At 49.7% G+C, this 15,292-nt stretch overlaps 1 protein-coding gene and 1 non-coding gene across 3 annotated transcripts in view; one reads left to right on the top strand and one right to left on the bottom strand.

The window, feature by feature from the left end:
* LOC106609808 (putative E3 ubiquitin-protein ligase makorin-1) overlaps positions 1–15,292 on the top strand; it is a 34,773-nt gene that overhangs the window by 12,620 nt on the left and 6,861 nt on the right. For both annotated transcript variants that reach the window (XR_014392970.1, XM_082978048.1), the window contains exons 3-6: positions 3,755–3,978; positions 6,926–7,155; positions 10,099–10,313; positions 12,678–12,788. Coding sequence is in view for 1 of the 2 variants with exons in the window: in XM_082978048.1 (XP_082834174.1) it covers positions 3,755–3,978; positions 6,926–7,155; positions 10,099–10,313; positions 12,678–12,788 (780 nt within the window). In the remaining variant the exon portion in view is untranslated. The remainder of the gene's footprint in view (positions 1–3,754; positions 3,979–6,925; positions 7,156–10,098; positions 10,314–12,677; positions 12,789–15,292) is intronic.
* trnag-ucc (transfer RNA glycine (anticodon UCC)) lies at positions 5,375–5,450 on the bottom strand. The gene has a single exon. It is a non-coding gene; the product is annotated as a tRNA-Gly (tRNA).

The following is a 15,292-nucleotide window of genomic DNA, read 5'->3' as shown; positions in this document are numbered from 1 at the left end:
GTGGAGAGGAGGAGCGAGGGGGTTAGACAGGAGAAGGGTGGAGGAAGGAGGGGAGGTGGAGAGGAGGAGCGAGGGGGTTAGACAGGAGAAGGGTGGAGGAAGGAGGGGAGGTGGAGAGGAGGAGCGAGGGGGTTAGACAGGAGAAGGGTGGAGGAAGGAGGGGAGGTGGAGAGGAGGAGCGAGGGGGTTAGACAGGAGAAGGGTGGAGGAAGGAGGTGGAGAGGAGGAGCGAGGGGGTTAGACAGGAGAAGGGGCAGCCAGAGAAAGGGCTCTTCTGTGGGCTCTTTATTGTAGATGAACTACCGGGTCCTGGAGCTATTGTGGCGTTCTCTCTCTGGGTCCCAAATGGCACCCTATTCCCTATATAGTGCACTACTTTAGACCAGAGCCCTATTCCCTATATAGTGCACTACTAGGCCTATAGGTCTGATCAAAAGTACTGCTCTATAAAGGGAATAGGGTGCCAATTGGGATGCAGTCGGTCTTTCTGCAGCCCCAGGGCAGGATGTAGAGAACTGCGGCCTGCATGGCAATTGCATAAGTGTCTCTCTTCGCTGTTCTCTTTGACTGCCCACCTCCCTTGTTGGTTGGTGTGATTCCACGGCTCTTCAGTCATTTTATTAATGTGTTCTTCATCCCCACCTGTCTCTCCAGCCGTCCCCCCCGGTCCTTTCTCCCCCCCCATCAGCACCTCTTGTTTGCCCAATGCAAACGTTCTGTCTGGTTCTCTAAGTAGACTAGTAGAAACCTAGACCCAGTCCCCAGAGGTATTCAGCTGTAGTCTAAACCTAGACCCAGTCCCCAGAGGTATTCAGCTGTAGTCTAAACCTAGACCCAGTCCCCAGAGGGATTCAGCTGTAGTCTAAACCTAGACCCAGTCCCCAGAGGGATTCAGCTGTAGTCTAAACCTAGACCCAGTCCCCAGAGGGATTCATCTGTAGTCTAAACCTAGACCCAGTCCCCAGAGGGATTCATCTGTAGTCTAAACCTAGACCCAGTCCCCAGAGGGATTCATCTGTAGTCTAAACCTAGACCCAGTCCCCAGAGGGATTCATCTGTAGTCTAAACCTAGACCCAGTCCCCAGAGGGATTCATCTGTAGTCTAAACCTAGACCCAGTCCCCAGAGGGATTCATCTGTAGTCTAAACCTAGACCCAGTCCCCAGAGGAGTCTAAACCTAGACCCAGTCCCCAGAGGTATTCAGCTGTAGTCTAAACCTAGACCCAGTCCCCAGAGGTATTCATCTGTAGTCTAAACCTAGACCCAGTCCCCAGAGGTATTCAGCTGTAGTCTAAACCTAGACCCAGTCCCCAGAGGGATTCAGCTGTAGTCTAAACCTAGACCCAGTCCCCAGAGGGATTCAGCTGTAGTCTAAACCTAGACCCAGTCCCCAGAGGTATTCAGCTGTAGTCTAAACCTAGACCCAGTCCCCAGAGGTATTCAGCTGTAGTCTAAACCTAGACCCAGTCCCCAGAGGTATTCAGCTGTAGTCTAAACCTAGACCCAATCCCCAGAGGTATTCAGCTGTAGTCTAAACGTAGACCCAGTCCCCAGAGGTATTCAGCTGTAGTCTAAACTTAGACCCAGTCCCCAGAGGTATTCAGCTGTAGTCTAAACGTAGACCCAGTCCCCAGAGGTATTCAGCTGTAGTCTAAACTTAGACCCAGTCCCCAGAGGTATTCAGCTGTAGTCTAAACCTAGACCCAGTCCCCAGAGGTATTCAGCTGTAGTCTAAACCTAGACCCAGTCCCCAGAGGTATTCAGCTGTAGTCTAAACCTAGACCCAGTCCCCAGAGGTCAGAGTTCATTACTCGATAAGACGTCTGTAAAATTCAGCCTACAGAAATGCCTTAAATCTGTTAAATGAATTATTCTTTGCTGTTCATGTTGCCAGCTTGACACTTCCTTCATAGCAGTGGTCTGTACACTCTGTTTTAATGGTGACAGCTGAGAAGAAACCTGTTATGTAAATGTTATTTGTAGTCTACACAGATGTATATAGAATCCCAACTGAGTAATATAGTGTGTAGACTAGTACTACACTACTCAGCTGGGATTCTATATACATCTGTGTAGACTGTTACTATATTTATAGGGGACAATGTACATAAATCAATATAACAGCTATGTGAATTTACCGGGATTAGCCAAAAGCTAATTAGCAGCCGTAGTCCCTGGGCAGGTAAGGGCCTTTATACAGCCACTAAACACATACTGACTAAAACAATACAACATATCATTACATCCAATAATATATCATTCTAACGACATCAACAACAACAGTCATCTTACGTATGAGGAACCACAGTACTCGTGTGTACAGGTTTGGATAGATTTGAGCTATGTTTTCAATATAACTAAAACAAAATACAATAATCAATGCAGCTTCTCAAGTCCATGGGCATTGCATTCCAGTATATTGTAGCTCTAACGGAGAATAACGAATGTTTTATTTGTTTATTTTTTTAAATTATTTAATTTTTTACAAATTTTAAATTGTAAAAATATTTTTATTAATTTTTAAATATTTGTATTAATTTATTTGAATTTTTCATTTTTTTTTAATACTGTGTCGAAAAGGGACAATGCAATCCCTTCTAGTTACTGCCCTTGTTATCCTGAAGGTGCTTTCCTTGAGCATGATATGCCGCCATAGGGCTGGAGGGGCAAGACCATGCAGGATCTTATTTTAAAGACAAGGCATTCATCTACATACTGCTTGAAGTTATCCAGACTTAAATCAATTATGTTTGTAAGTTATATGACATGAGGGAAACTGTTTGGTTTGTTATCAACAATCTGAAGTGTTTGTTTATTGTTGAGTGATTTCAGTTGGTTTCAGAATAGTAGTTCCTGCTTGTGACCAGCATGTGAGGCATTATCTCAGATGTGAGAAGATCACAGCAGACCTCCAGAGGAAGGAAAGGCCTTTTTTATATAAAAACCTAAAGTTGGTTAATCCAAACTTAACCGTGTTGACCACCCCACCACCACCACCTTCTTCACATGATCCTTACATGTCAAGTTGGAGTCCAAAATGATGCCGAGAGAAGTTAACCACAACTTTCAGATTCTCCCCCGTTTTAACAAGAACAGCTGGTTGGGAACAATCAGGACAGGGTCTCTGTCGATTTTATTAAAATGGCGGTTAAGAATTAGTCATTAATTTTTAGAAACATGTACCATAGCTTTAGTTAACTTGTTAACAACTAGTTTTGTTTTTGAGTGTACATACAGAACTGTATCATCAGCATGTTAACTTGTGGGCAAGCAAGTGGGAGATCATTTTATATAGATGGTCAACAGAAGGTGGCCTAATATTGACCCTTGTGGGACTCCAATGTTATAACTACTACTACGTTGGGATTCTGTATACCTGTGTAGACTGCTGCTGCTGCTACTGCTACTGCTCAGTAGTAGTCTATACACCTGTGTGTAGAATCCCAACTGAGTGCTAGTCTACACACATCTATATAGGATCCCAACGTAGGAGGAGGAGGAGGAGGTCCCGTGTAACTCAGTTGGTAAAGCATAGTGCTTGCAACGCCAGGGTTGTGAGTTTGAAGCTTTGTCTTGAATAAAAAAAGTAGGTTGTAAGATGAGTTCAGTTCCCTGCAAGAAAATACCTTGAGGAATGGATGACATTATGATGATGGCCTAGATAAACCTTAACATTGAATCGTTTAAATGATTCTTTCTCTTGTCTTTCTCTGACCCCCCCCACCCCCTTCTCCCTTCCTCTCTCTCCCTCCAGGTTTGAACACTCTAAAGAAGACGTGCCCAAGCCGTCGCTGCCGCCCTCCGCCTGCGCCCTTCTCCCTCCTACGTCCCTCACCGCCAGCGCCCCAGCCCCCGTTCCCAGTGGATCAGCGGGTGGTGAGTCGGCAGACGGCCCAGAGAACCCTCATGGATCAGGGGCAGGGGACTGGGTTATGGCGGCAGAGTTTGTACCAGGCCAGCCGTACTATTGTGGAAGGGGTGAGTGTGTCTAGGAAGCTTGTGATTGAGCCTCCTTGTACATAATTACACAATGATTATTATAATTGTAAGTTAAAGTGTCTTAAAAACATGTGTAACGCGTCCCGATAGCAAGGTGCAGCCTGTCTGGTCCAGTCATTCAACGAGGTAGTCTTTACCACATCGGGATTGTTATCACACTGGTTGGTCCTCATTCAGGCCCCAGGTGACTAAATCTTCTCTCAACCCCAGAGCCATGTTGTCTCCCTGTGATTTCTGGGGAAGTCTGAGGTTTGCGAGCACCAACCTTTTCAGTTGAAACTCCTCATCAATAAAGTGTACTGTCATACTAATGTAGGGCTCAGTTGTTCAGCTAGTGTAGCGGTAGACGACCCTGTTCCTGGAGTAACCCAGGTACCACACCAGGGGTAGACGACCCTGTTCCTGGAGTACCCCAGGCACCACACCAGGGGTAGACGACCCTGTTCCTGGAGTACCCCAGGTACCACACAACCCTGTTCCTGGAGTAACCCAGGTACCACACCAGGGGTAGACGACCCTGTTCCTGGAGTAACCCAGGCACCACACCAGGGGTAGACGACCCTGTTCCTGGAGTACCCCAGGCACCACACCAGGGGTAGACGACCCTGTTCCTGGAGTAACCCAGGCACCACACCAGGGGTAGACGACCCTGTTCCTGGAGTAACCCAGGCACCACACCAGGGGTAGACGACCCTGTTCCTGGAGTAACCCAGGCACCACACCAGGGGTAGACGACCCTGTTCCTGGAGTAACCCAGGCACCACACCAGGGGTAGACGACCCTGTTCCTGGAGTAACCCAGGCACCACACCAGGGGTAGACGACCCTGTTCCTGGAGTAACCCAGGCACCACACCAGGGGTAGACGACCCTGTTCCTGGAGTAACCCAGGCACCACACCAGGGGTAGACGACCCTGTTCCTGGAGTAACCCAGGCACCACACCAGGGGTAGACGACCCTGTTCCTGGAGTAACCCAGGCACCACACCAGGGGTAGACGACCCTGTTCCTGGAGTACCCCAGGCACCACACCAGGGGTAGACGACCCTGTTCCTGGAGTACCCCAGGTACCACACAACCCTGTTCCTGGAGTGCCCCAGGTACCACACCAGGGGTAGACGACCCTGTTCCTGGAGTACCCCAGGTACCAACGAGGCACCCTACTGGGGCCCTACTGGGTTCTACAAGGTGTTGAAAGCGTTCCACAGGGATGCTGGCCCATGTTGACTCCAATGCTTCCCACAGTCAGTTGTCAAGATGGCTGGATGTCCTTTGCATTTTACATTTACATTTTAGTCATTTAGCAGACGCTCTTATCCAGAGCGACTTACAGTAGTGAATGCATACATTTCATACATTTTTTTTTCTTCTCCGTACTGGTCCCCCGTGGGAATCGAACCCACAACCCTGGCGTTGGAAACACCATGCTCTACCAACTGAGCCACACGGGACCTTTGGGTGGTGAACATTCTTGATACACACGGGAAACTGTTGAGTGTGAAAAACCCAGCAGCGTTGCAGTTCTTGACACAAACTGGTGCGCCTGGCGCCTACTACCATACCTCGTTCAAAGGCACATAAATATTTTGTCTTGCCCGTTCACCCTCTGAATGGCACACAGACACAATCCATGTCTCAGTTGTCTCAAGGCTTAAAAATCCTTCTTTAACCCGTCTCCTCCCCCTTCATCTACACTGATTGAAGTGGATTTAACAAGTGACATCAATAAGGGATCATAGCTTTCATCCTGGATTCACCTTGTCGGTCTGTTATGGAAAGATCAGGTGTTCCTAATGTTTTGTACACTCAGTGTGTGTAGGGAATAGGGTGCCATTTGGGACCCAGATGTATCCTTAGCTTGTTGACAGGGTTAGTTTGTGCCAGTCTGCCAGGATGTCCTTAGCTTGCTGACAGGGTTAGTTTGTGCCAGTCTGCCAGGATGTCCTTAGCTTGCTGACAGGGTGAGTTTGTGCCAGTCTGCCAGGATGTCCTTAGCTTGCTGACAGGGTGAGTTTGTGCCAGTCTGCCAGGATGTCCTTAGCTTGCTGACAGGGTTAGTTTGTACCAGTCTGCCAGGATGTCCTTAGCTTGTTGACAGGGTTAGTTTGTGCCAGTCTGCCAGGATGTCCTTAGCTTGCTGACAGGGTGAGTTTGTACCAGTCTGCCAGGATGTCCTTAGCTTGCTGACAGGGTGAGTTTGTACCAGTCTGCCAGGATGTCCTTAGCTTGCTGACAGGGCGAGTTTGTGCCAGTCTGCCAGGATGTCCTTAGCTTGCTGACAGGGTTAGTTTGTGCCAGTCTGCCAGGATGTCCTTAGCTTGCTGACAGGGTTAGTTTGTGCCAGTCTGCCAGGATGTCCTTAGCTTGCTGACAGGGTTAGTTTGTACCAGTCTGCCACTTTCAGTTTGTCCCTCCTGTCTCCCTGTAGGATGGATATGATGTATTGTCAGTGACTCAATAAGACACTTTCAGTTTGTCCCTCCTGTCTCCCTGTAGGATGGATATGATGTATTGTCAGTGACTCAATAAGACGTTCAGTTTGTCCCTCCTGTCTCCCTGTAGGATGGATATGATGTATTGTCAGTGACTCAATAAGACACTTTCAGTTTGTCCCTCCTGTCTCCCTGTAGGGATGGACATGATGTATTGTCAGTGACTCAGTAAGACACGTTCAGTTTGTCCCTCCTCTCTCCCTGTAGGATGGTTTATTGATGGAGAGTGTTTCCTTTTGGGACATTTTAGCATCTTTTATTTACAAGTTGGTTTATAAGACCACCAGACCCAAGAGGTAAATAAATGACGACATTTTGTTGGAGCCAAGTCAATGAATGTTTCCATGTCGCCTAATAAGGGTGTATCTTTGTGTGTCTGGCTCTCTCACCTCTTATCTCTCCTTTTCGTTCTCTTCTCGTTCCCCTCCCCCATTAGACCCAGTGAAGTCTGAAGGGTCGGTGATGAGGATGGGTCCTCTGATGGAGCAAGAGAAAGACCCTGCGGTAGACAATAAGGAGTTGAGGAAGACTCTGTGTCCCTACGCCGCCATGGGGGAGTGTCGCTACGGACTTAACTGTGCCTATCTCCATGGCGACGTGTGTGACATGTGCGGTCTGCAGGTGCTCCATCCCTCCAACGACGCCCAGCGATCAGAACACACCAAGGTAACGGTCCCGTCAACACACCAAGGTAACGGTCCCGTCAACACACCAAGGTAACGGTCCCGTCAACACACCAAGGTAACGGTCCTGTCAACACACACCAAGGTAACGGTCCCGTCAACACACCAAGGTAACGGTCCTGTCCACACACACCAAGGTAACGGTCCCGTCAACACACCAAGGTAACGGCCCCGTCAACACACCAAGGTAACGGTCCCGTCAACACACCAAGGTAACGGTCCCGTCAACACACACCAAGGTAACGGTCCCGTCAACACACACCAAGGTAACGGTCCCGTCAACACACCCCAAGGTAACGGTCCCGTCAACACACACCAAGGTAACGGTCCCGTCAACACACCAAGGTAACGGTCCCGTCAACACACACCAAGGTAACGGTCCCGTCAACACACACCAAGGTAACGGTCCCGTCAACACACACCAAGGTAACGGTCCCGTCAACACACACCAAGGTAACGGTCCCGTCAACACACACCAAGGTAACGGTCCCGTCAACACACACCAAGGTAACGGCCCCGTCAACACACACCAAGGTAACGGCCCCGTCAACACACACCAAGGTAACGGTCCCGTCAACACACACCAAGGTAACGGTCCCGTCAACACACACCAAGGTAACGGTCCCGTCAACACACACCAAGGTAACGGTCCCGTCAACACACACCAAGGTAACGGTCCCGTCAACACACACCAAGGTAACGGTCCCGTCAACACACACCAAGGTAACGGTCCCGTCAACACACACCAAGGTAACGGTCCCGTCAACACACACCAAGGTAACGGTCCCGTCAACACACGCCAAGGTAACGGTCCCGTCAACACACTCCCCTCCATCAGAACACACCAAGGTCAAAGGCCGTTGTCAATGGAGCAGTCTGATTTAACGTCAGTAGGCTCTGTGGTACTTAGTCGTCTTGTTTTACTGTCAGATACTGTATTTATATACTACTGTCTTGTTTTACTGTCAGATACTGTATTTATGTACTACTGTCTTGTTTTACTGTCAGATACTGTATTTATGTACTACGGTCTCCTTGTTTTACTGTCAGATACTGTATTTATATACTATAAAGTATCAGTGTTCTAGAATGGAGACACTTAACCATTACCAATGACTTCATCATTGTTTTGTTAACTGCCCTGTGATGGTTTCTGGTGGTTAACTTGTTTTGGTTTCCCCCCCCAGGCTTCATAATGCATTATAGTGGTTAGCTATACCTTTAGTATCTCTCTCCCTCCAGGCTTCATAATGCATTATAGTGGTTAGCTATACCTTTAGTATCTCTCTCCCCCCCAGGCTTCATAATGCATTATAGTGGTTAGCTATACCTTTAGTATCTCTCTCCCCCCCCAGGCTTCATAATGCATTATAGTGGTTAGCTATACCTTTAGTATCTCTCTCCCCCCCAGGCTTCATAATGCATTATAGTGGTTAGCTATACCTTTAGTATCTCTCCCCCCCAGGCTTCATAATGCATTATAGTGGTTAGCTATACCTTTAGTATCTCTCTCCCCCCCAGGCTTCATAATGCATTATAGTGGTTAGCTATACCTTTAGTATCTCTCTCCCTCCAGGCTTCATAATGCATTATAGTGGTTAGCTATACCTTTAGTATCTCTCTCCCCCCCAGGCTTCATAATGCATTATAGTGGTTAGCTATACCTTTAGTATCTCTCTCCCCCCCAGGCTTCATAATGCATTATAGTGGTTAGCTATACCTTTAGTATCTCTCTCCCTCCAGGCTTCATAATGCATTATAGTGGTTAGCTATACCTTTAGTATCTCTCTCCCCCCCAGGCTTCATAATGCATTATAGTGGTTAGCTATACCTTTAGTATCTCTCTCCCCCCCAGGCTTCATAATGCATTATAGTGGTTAGCTATACCTTTAGTATCTCTCTCCCCCCCAGGCTTCATAATGCATTATAGTGGTTAGCTATACCTTTAGTATCTCTCTCCCTCCAGGCTTCATAATGCATTATAGTGGTTAGCTATACCTTTAGTATCTCTCTCCCTCCAGGCTTCATAATGCATTATAGTGGTTAGCTATACCTTTAGTATCTCTCTCCCTCCAGGCTTCATAATGCATTATAGTGGTTAGCTATACCTTTAGTATCTCTCTCCCTCCAGGCTTCATAATGCATTATAGTGGTTAGCTATACCTTTATCTCTCTCCCCCCCAGGCTTCATAATGCATTATAGTGGTTAGCTATACCTTTATTATTCCTCCCTTCCAGGCTTCATAATGCATTATAGTGGTTAGCTATACCTTTAGTATCTCTCTCCCCCCCAGGCTTCATAATGCATTATAGTGGTTAGCTATACCTTTAGTATCTCTCTCCCCCCCAGGCTTCATAATGCATTATAGTGGTTAGCTATACCTTTAGTATCTCTCTCCCCCCCAGGCTTCATAATGCATTATAGTGGTTAGCTATACCTTTAGTATCTCTCTCCCCCCCCAGGCTTCATAATGCATTATAGTGGTTAGCTATACCTTTAGTATTCCCCCCCCAGGCTTCATAATGCATTATAGTGGTTAGCTATACCTTTAGTATCTCTCTCCCCCCCAGGCTTCATAATGCGTTATAGTGGTTAGCTATACCTTTATTATTCCCCTTCAGGCTTCATAATGCGTTATAGTGGTTAGCTAGACCTTTATTATTCCCCCCCCAGGCTTCATAATGCATTATAGTGGTTAGCTAGACCTTTATTATTCCTCTTCAGGCTTCATAATGCGTTATAGTGGTTAGCTATACCTTTATTTTTCCCTTCAGGCTTCATAATGCGTTATAGTGGTTAGCCATACCTTTATTTTTCCCCTTCAGGCTTCATGATGCATTATAGTGGTTAGCTATACCTTTATTTTTCCCTTCAGGCTTCATAATGCGTTATAGTGGTTAGCTATACCTTTATTTTTCCCTTCAGGCTTGCATTGAGGCCCATGAGAAGGACATGGAGCTGTCGTTTGCCATCCAGCGCAGTAAGGACATGCAGTGTGGCGTGTGTATGGAGGTGGTGTTCGACAAGCCCAACCCCAGTGAGAGACGCTTCGGCATCTTATCCAACTGCTGCCACTGTTACTGCCTGAAGTGCATCCGCAAGTGGAGGAGCGCCAAGACGTTCGAGAGCAAGATCATCAAGTAAGGAAGTAGTGTTTATTATCCCGAGGGACAGGATCATCAAGTAAGGAAGGAGTGTTTATTATCCCGAGGGACAGGATCATCAAGTAAGGAAGTAGCCTTTATTATCCCGAGGGACAGGATCATCAAGTAAGGAAGTAGCCTTTATTATCCCGAGGGACAGGATCATCAAGTAAGGAAGGAGTGTTTATTATCCCGAGGGACAGGATCATCAAGTAAGGAAGTAGTGTTTATTATCCCGAGGGACAATTCATTTTGCAGCACGTAGTAAAAAATACAATGAACACGTGACAAATGTAGACCTAAAACCAAAGCAGTGTATGCTGCAATATGAAGACAATACTACTACAGCTTATTGAGGTAGACTAGACTACTACAGCTTATTGAGGTAGACTAGACTACTACACCTTATTGAGGTAGACGAGACTACTACACCTTATTGAGGTAGACGAGACTACTACACCTTATTGAGGTAGACGAGACTACTACACCTTATTGAGGTAGACGAGACGACTAGAGCTTATTGAGGTAGACGAGACGACTAGAGCTTATTGAGGTAGACGAGACGACTAGAGCTTATTGAGGTAGACGAGACGACTAGAGCTTATTGAGGTAGACGAGACGACTAGAGCTTATTGAGGTAGACGAGACGACTAGAGCTTATTGAGGTAGACGAGACGACTAGAGCTTATTGAGGTAGACGAGACGACTAGAGCTTATTGAGGTAGACGAGACGACTAGAGCTTATTGAGGTAGACGAGACGACTAGAGCTTATTGAGGTAGACGAGACGACTAGAGCTTATTGAGGTAGACGAGACGACTAGAGCTTATTGAGGTAGACGAGACGACTAGAGCTTATTGAGGTAGACGAGACGACTAGAGCTTATTGAGGTAGACGAGACGACTAGAGCTTATTGAGGTAGAGTTTACACCTGTCAGTTTGAAACTTAGAGCGCAGATACCGGCTCCTTGAGGGAAGCAACAAATTCTTCAAATGAGGGATGCTGGGAGTCCCTCAGAATGGAGAGAGCCTTACGTATGACTCTGATACAGGTGAGGGGTCTGTTAAGACAGACAGTTTAGGGGGGGGGGGGGGGGCGCTCTTGGTTGTTTCTGCATGTGGAGGAGCGCCAAGTAGTTTGAGAGCAAGCTCAAGTAAGGCTGTGTTTCTCAACCTTTTTGAATCCTGGGACAGAGACAGACGAGCTATGGTCCCTCGTGTGGCAGAGACAGACGAGCTATGGTCCCTCGTGTGGCAGAGACAGACGAGCTATGGTCCCTCGTGTGGCAGAGACAGACGAGCTATGGTCCCTGGTGTGGCAGAGACAGACGAGCTATGGTTTTTCAGCTTCGGGGACCGCTTACATTAAATTAGCACTGTAGAGGTGACCAATTTAGTGTGGATGGACTGGATATTTAGATTTAGTAAGGAACTAGACGCATGAAGCTGGACTGACCAGTGGGGGGAGGGAAGGAGGGGCGGTGTTGCTGCTCCTCCACTGGGTGGGTTTCTTTTGAAGTAGAGAACACATCACCTCAGGACTTCCTCTGGTGGAACACATCACCTCAGGACTTCCTCTCTGGTAGAACACATCACCTCAGGACTTCCTCTGGTAGAACGCATCACCTCAGGACTTCCTCTCTGGTAGAACGCATCACCTCAGGACTTCCTCTCTGGTAGAACACATCACCTCAGGACTTCCTCTCTGGTAGAACACATCACCTCGGGACTTCCTCTCTGGTAGAACACATCACCTCAGCACTTCCTCTCCTCTGGTAGAACACATCACCTCGGGACTTCCTCTCTGGTGGAACACATCACCTCGGGACTTCCTCTCTGGTGGAACACATCACCTCGGGACTTCCTCTCTGGTAGAACACATCACCTCGGGACTTCCTCTCTGGTGGAACACATCACCTCGGGACTTCCTCTCTGGTAGAACACATCACCTCGGCACTTCCTCTCCTCTGGTGGAACACATCACCTCGGCACTTCCTCTCTGGTAGAACGCATCACCTCGGGACTTCCTCTCTGGTAGAACACATCACCTCGGGACTTCCTCTCTGGTAGAACACATCACCTCGGCACTTCCTCTCCTCTGGTGGAACACATCACCTCAGGCACTTCCTCTCCTCTGGTGGAACGCATCACCTCGGGACTTCCTCTCCTCTGGTGGAACGCATCACCTCGGCACTTCCTCTCCTCTGGTGGAACACATCACCTCGGCACTTCCTCTCCTCTGGTGGCTTCATCAGAGCTGTTCCCTTTGAACTCCAGAGCATGTCGTGATGAATGTGTAGTGGACAGTAATAGACTGTCTGAAATAGAACCCTATTCCAACTAAACTTCTCTCTCTTCCCAGGTCCTGTCCAGAGTGTCGGATCACGTCCAACTTCGTCATCCCCAGTGAGTACTGGGTGGAGGACAAGGAAGACAAGCAGAAACTGATACAGAAATACAAGGATGGCATGGGGTGAGCTATGTACTGAGGATTGGAGGAGGGGGGGTGAGCTATGTACTGAGGATAGGAGGGGGGGTGAGCTATGTACTGAGGATAGGAGGAGGGGGGGGTGAGCTATGTACTGAGGATAGGAGGAGGGGGGGGTGAGCTATGTACTGAGGATAGGAGGAGGGGGGGTGAGCTATGTACTGAGGATAGGAGGGGGGGTGAGCTATGTACTGAGGATAGGAGGAGGGGGGTGAGCTATGTACTGAGGATAGGAGGAGGGGGGGGTGAGCTATGTACTGAGGATAGGAGGAGGGGGGGGTGAGCTATGTACTGAGGATAGGAGGAGGGGGGTGAGCTATGTACTGAGGATAGGAGGAGGGGGGGTGAGCTATGTACTGAGGATAGGAGGAGGGGGGGTGAGCTATGTACTGAGGATAGGAGGAGGGGGGGTGAGCTATGTACTGAGGATAGGAGGAGGGGGGGTGAGCTATGTACTGAGGATAGGAGGAGGGGGGGTGAGCTATGTACTGAGGATAGGAGGAGGGGGGGTGAGCTATGTACTGAGGATAGGAGGAGGGGGGGTGAGCTATGTACTGAGGATAGGAGGAGGGGGGGTGAGCTATGTACTGAGGAGGGGGGGTGAGCTATGTACTGAGGAGGGGGGGGTGAGCTATGTACTGAGGAGGGGGGGTGAGCTATGTACTGAGGAGGGGGGGTGAGCTATGTACTGAGGAGGGGGGGTGAGCTATGTACTGAGGAGGGGGGGTGAGCTATGTACTGAGGAGGGGGGGTGAGCTATGTACTGAGGAGGGGGGGTGAGCTATGTACTGAGGAGGGGGGGTGAGCTATGTACTGAGGAGGGGGGGTGAGCTATGTACTGAGGAGGGGGGGTGAGCTATGTACTGAGGAGGGGGGGTGAGCTATGTACTGAGGAGGGGGGGTGAGCTATGTACTGAGGAGGGGGGGTGAGCTATGTACTGAGGAGGGGGGGTGAGCTATGTACTGAGGAGGGGGGGTGAGCTATGTACTGAGGAGGGGGGGTGAGCTATGTACTGAGGAGGGGGGGTGAGCTATGTACTGAGGAGGGGGGGTGAGCTATGTACTGAGGAGGGGGGGTGAGCTATGTACTGAGGAGGGGGGGTGAGCTATGTACTGAGGAGGGGGGGTGAGCTATGTACTGAGGAGGGGGGGTGAGCTATGTACTGAGGAGGGGGGGTGAGCTATGTACTGAGGAGGGGGGGGTGAGCTATGTACTGAGGAGGGGGGGGTGAGCTATGTACTGAGGAGGGGGGGGTGAGCTATGTACTGAGGAGGGGGGGGTGAGCTATGTACTGAGGAGGGGGGGGTGAGCTATGTACTGAGGAGGGGGGGGTGAGCTATGTACTGAGGAGGGGGGGGTGAGCTATGTACTGAGGAGGGGGGGTGAGCTATGTACTGAGGAGGGGGGGTGAGCTATGTACTGAGGAGGGGGGGTGAGCTATGTACTGAGGAGGGGGGGTGAGCTATGTACTGAGGAGGGGGGGTGAGCTATGTACTGAGGAGGGGGGGTGAGCTATGTACTGAGGAGGGGGGGTGAGCTATGTACTGAGGAGGGGGGGTGAGCTATGTACTGAGGAGGGGGGGTGAGCTATGTACTGAGGAGGGGGGGTGAGCTATGTACTGAGGAGGGGGGGTGAGCTATGTACTGAGGAGGGGGGGTGAGCTATGTACTGAGGAGGGGGGGTGAGCTATGTACTGAGGAGGGGGGGTGAGCTATGTACTGAGGAGGGGGGGTGAGCTATGTACTGAGGAGGGGGGGTGAGCTATGTACTGAGGAGGGGGGGTGAGCTATGTACTGAGGAGGGGGGGTGAGCTATGTACTGAGGAGGGGGGGTGAGCTATGTACTGAGGAGGGGGGGTGAGCTATGTACTGAGGAGGGGGGGTGAGCTATGTACTGAGGAGGGGGGGTGAGCTATGTACTGAGGAGGGGGGGTGAGCTATGTACTGAGGAGGGGGGGTGCGCTATGTACTGAGGAGGGGGGGTGCGCTATGTACTGAGGAGGGGGGGTGCGCTATGTACTGAGGAGGGGGGGTGCGCTATGTACTGAGGAGGGGGGGTGCGCTATGTACTGAGGAGGGGGGGTGCGCTATGTACTGAGGAGGGGGGGTGCGCTATGTACTGAGGAGGGGGGGTGCGCTATGTACTGAGGAGGGGGGGTGCGCTATGTACTGAGGAGGGGGGGTGCGCTATGTACTGAGGAGGGGGGGTGCGCTATGTACTGAGGAGGGGGGGTGCGCTATGTACTGAGGAGGGGGGGTGAGCTATGTACTGAGGAGGGGGGGTGAGCTATGTACTGAGGAGGGGGGGTGAGCTATGTACTGAGGAGGGGGGGTGAGCTATGTACTGAGGAGGGGGGGTGAGCTATGTACTGAGGAGGGGGGGTGAGCTATGTACTGAGGAGGGGGGGTGAGCTATGTACTGAGGAGGGGGGGTGAGCTATGTACTGAGGAGGGGGGGTGAGCTATGTACTGAGGAGGGGGGGTGAGC

The sequence above is a fragment of the Salmo salar genome, chromosome 07 (assembly GCF_965601325.2).
Source record: "Salmo salar chromosome 07, fSalSal1, whole genome shotgun sequence".
In the NCBI taxonomy this organism is placed as follows: Eukaryota; Metazoa; Chordata; class Actinopteri; order Salmoniformes; family Salmonidae; genus Salmo; species Salmo salar.
This window is presented reverse-complemented; position numbering and strand designations above follow the sequence as displayed.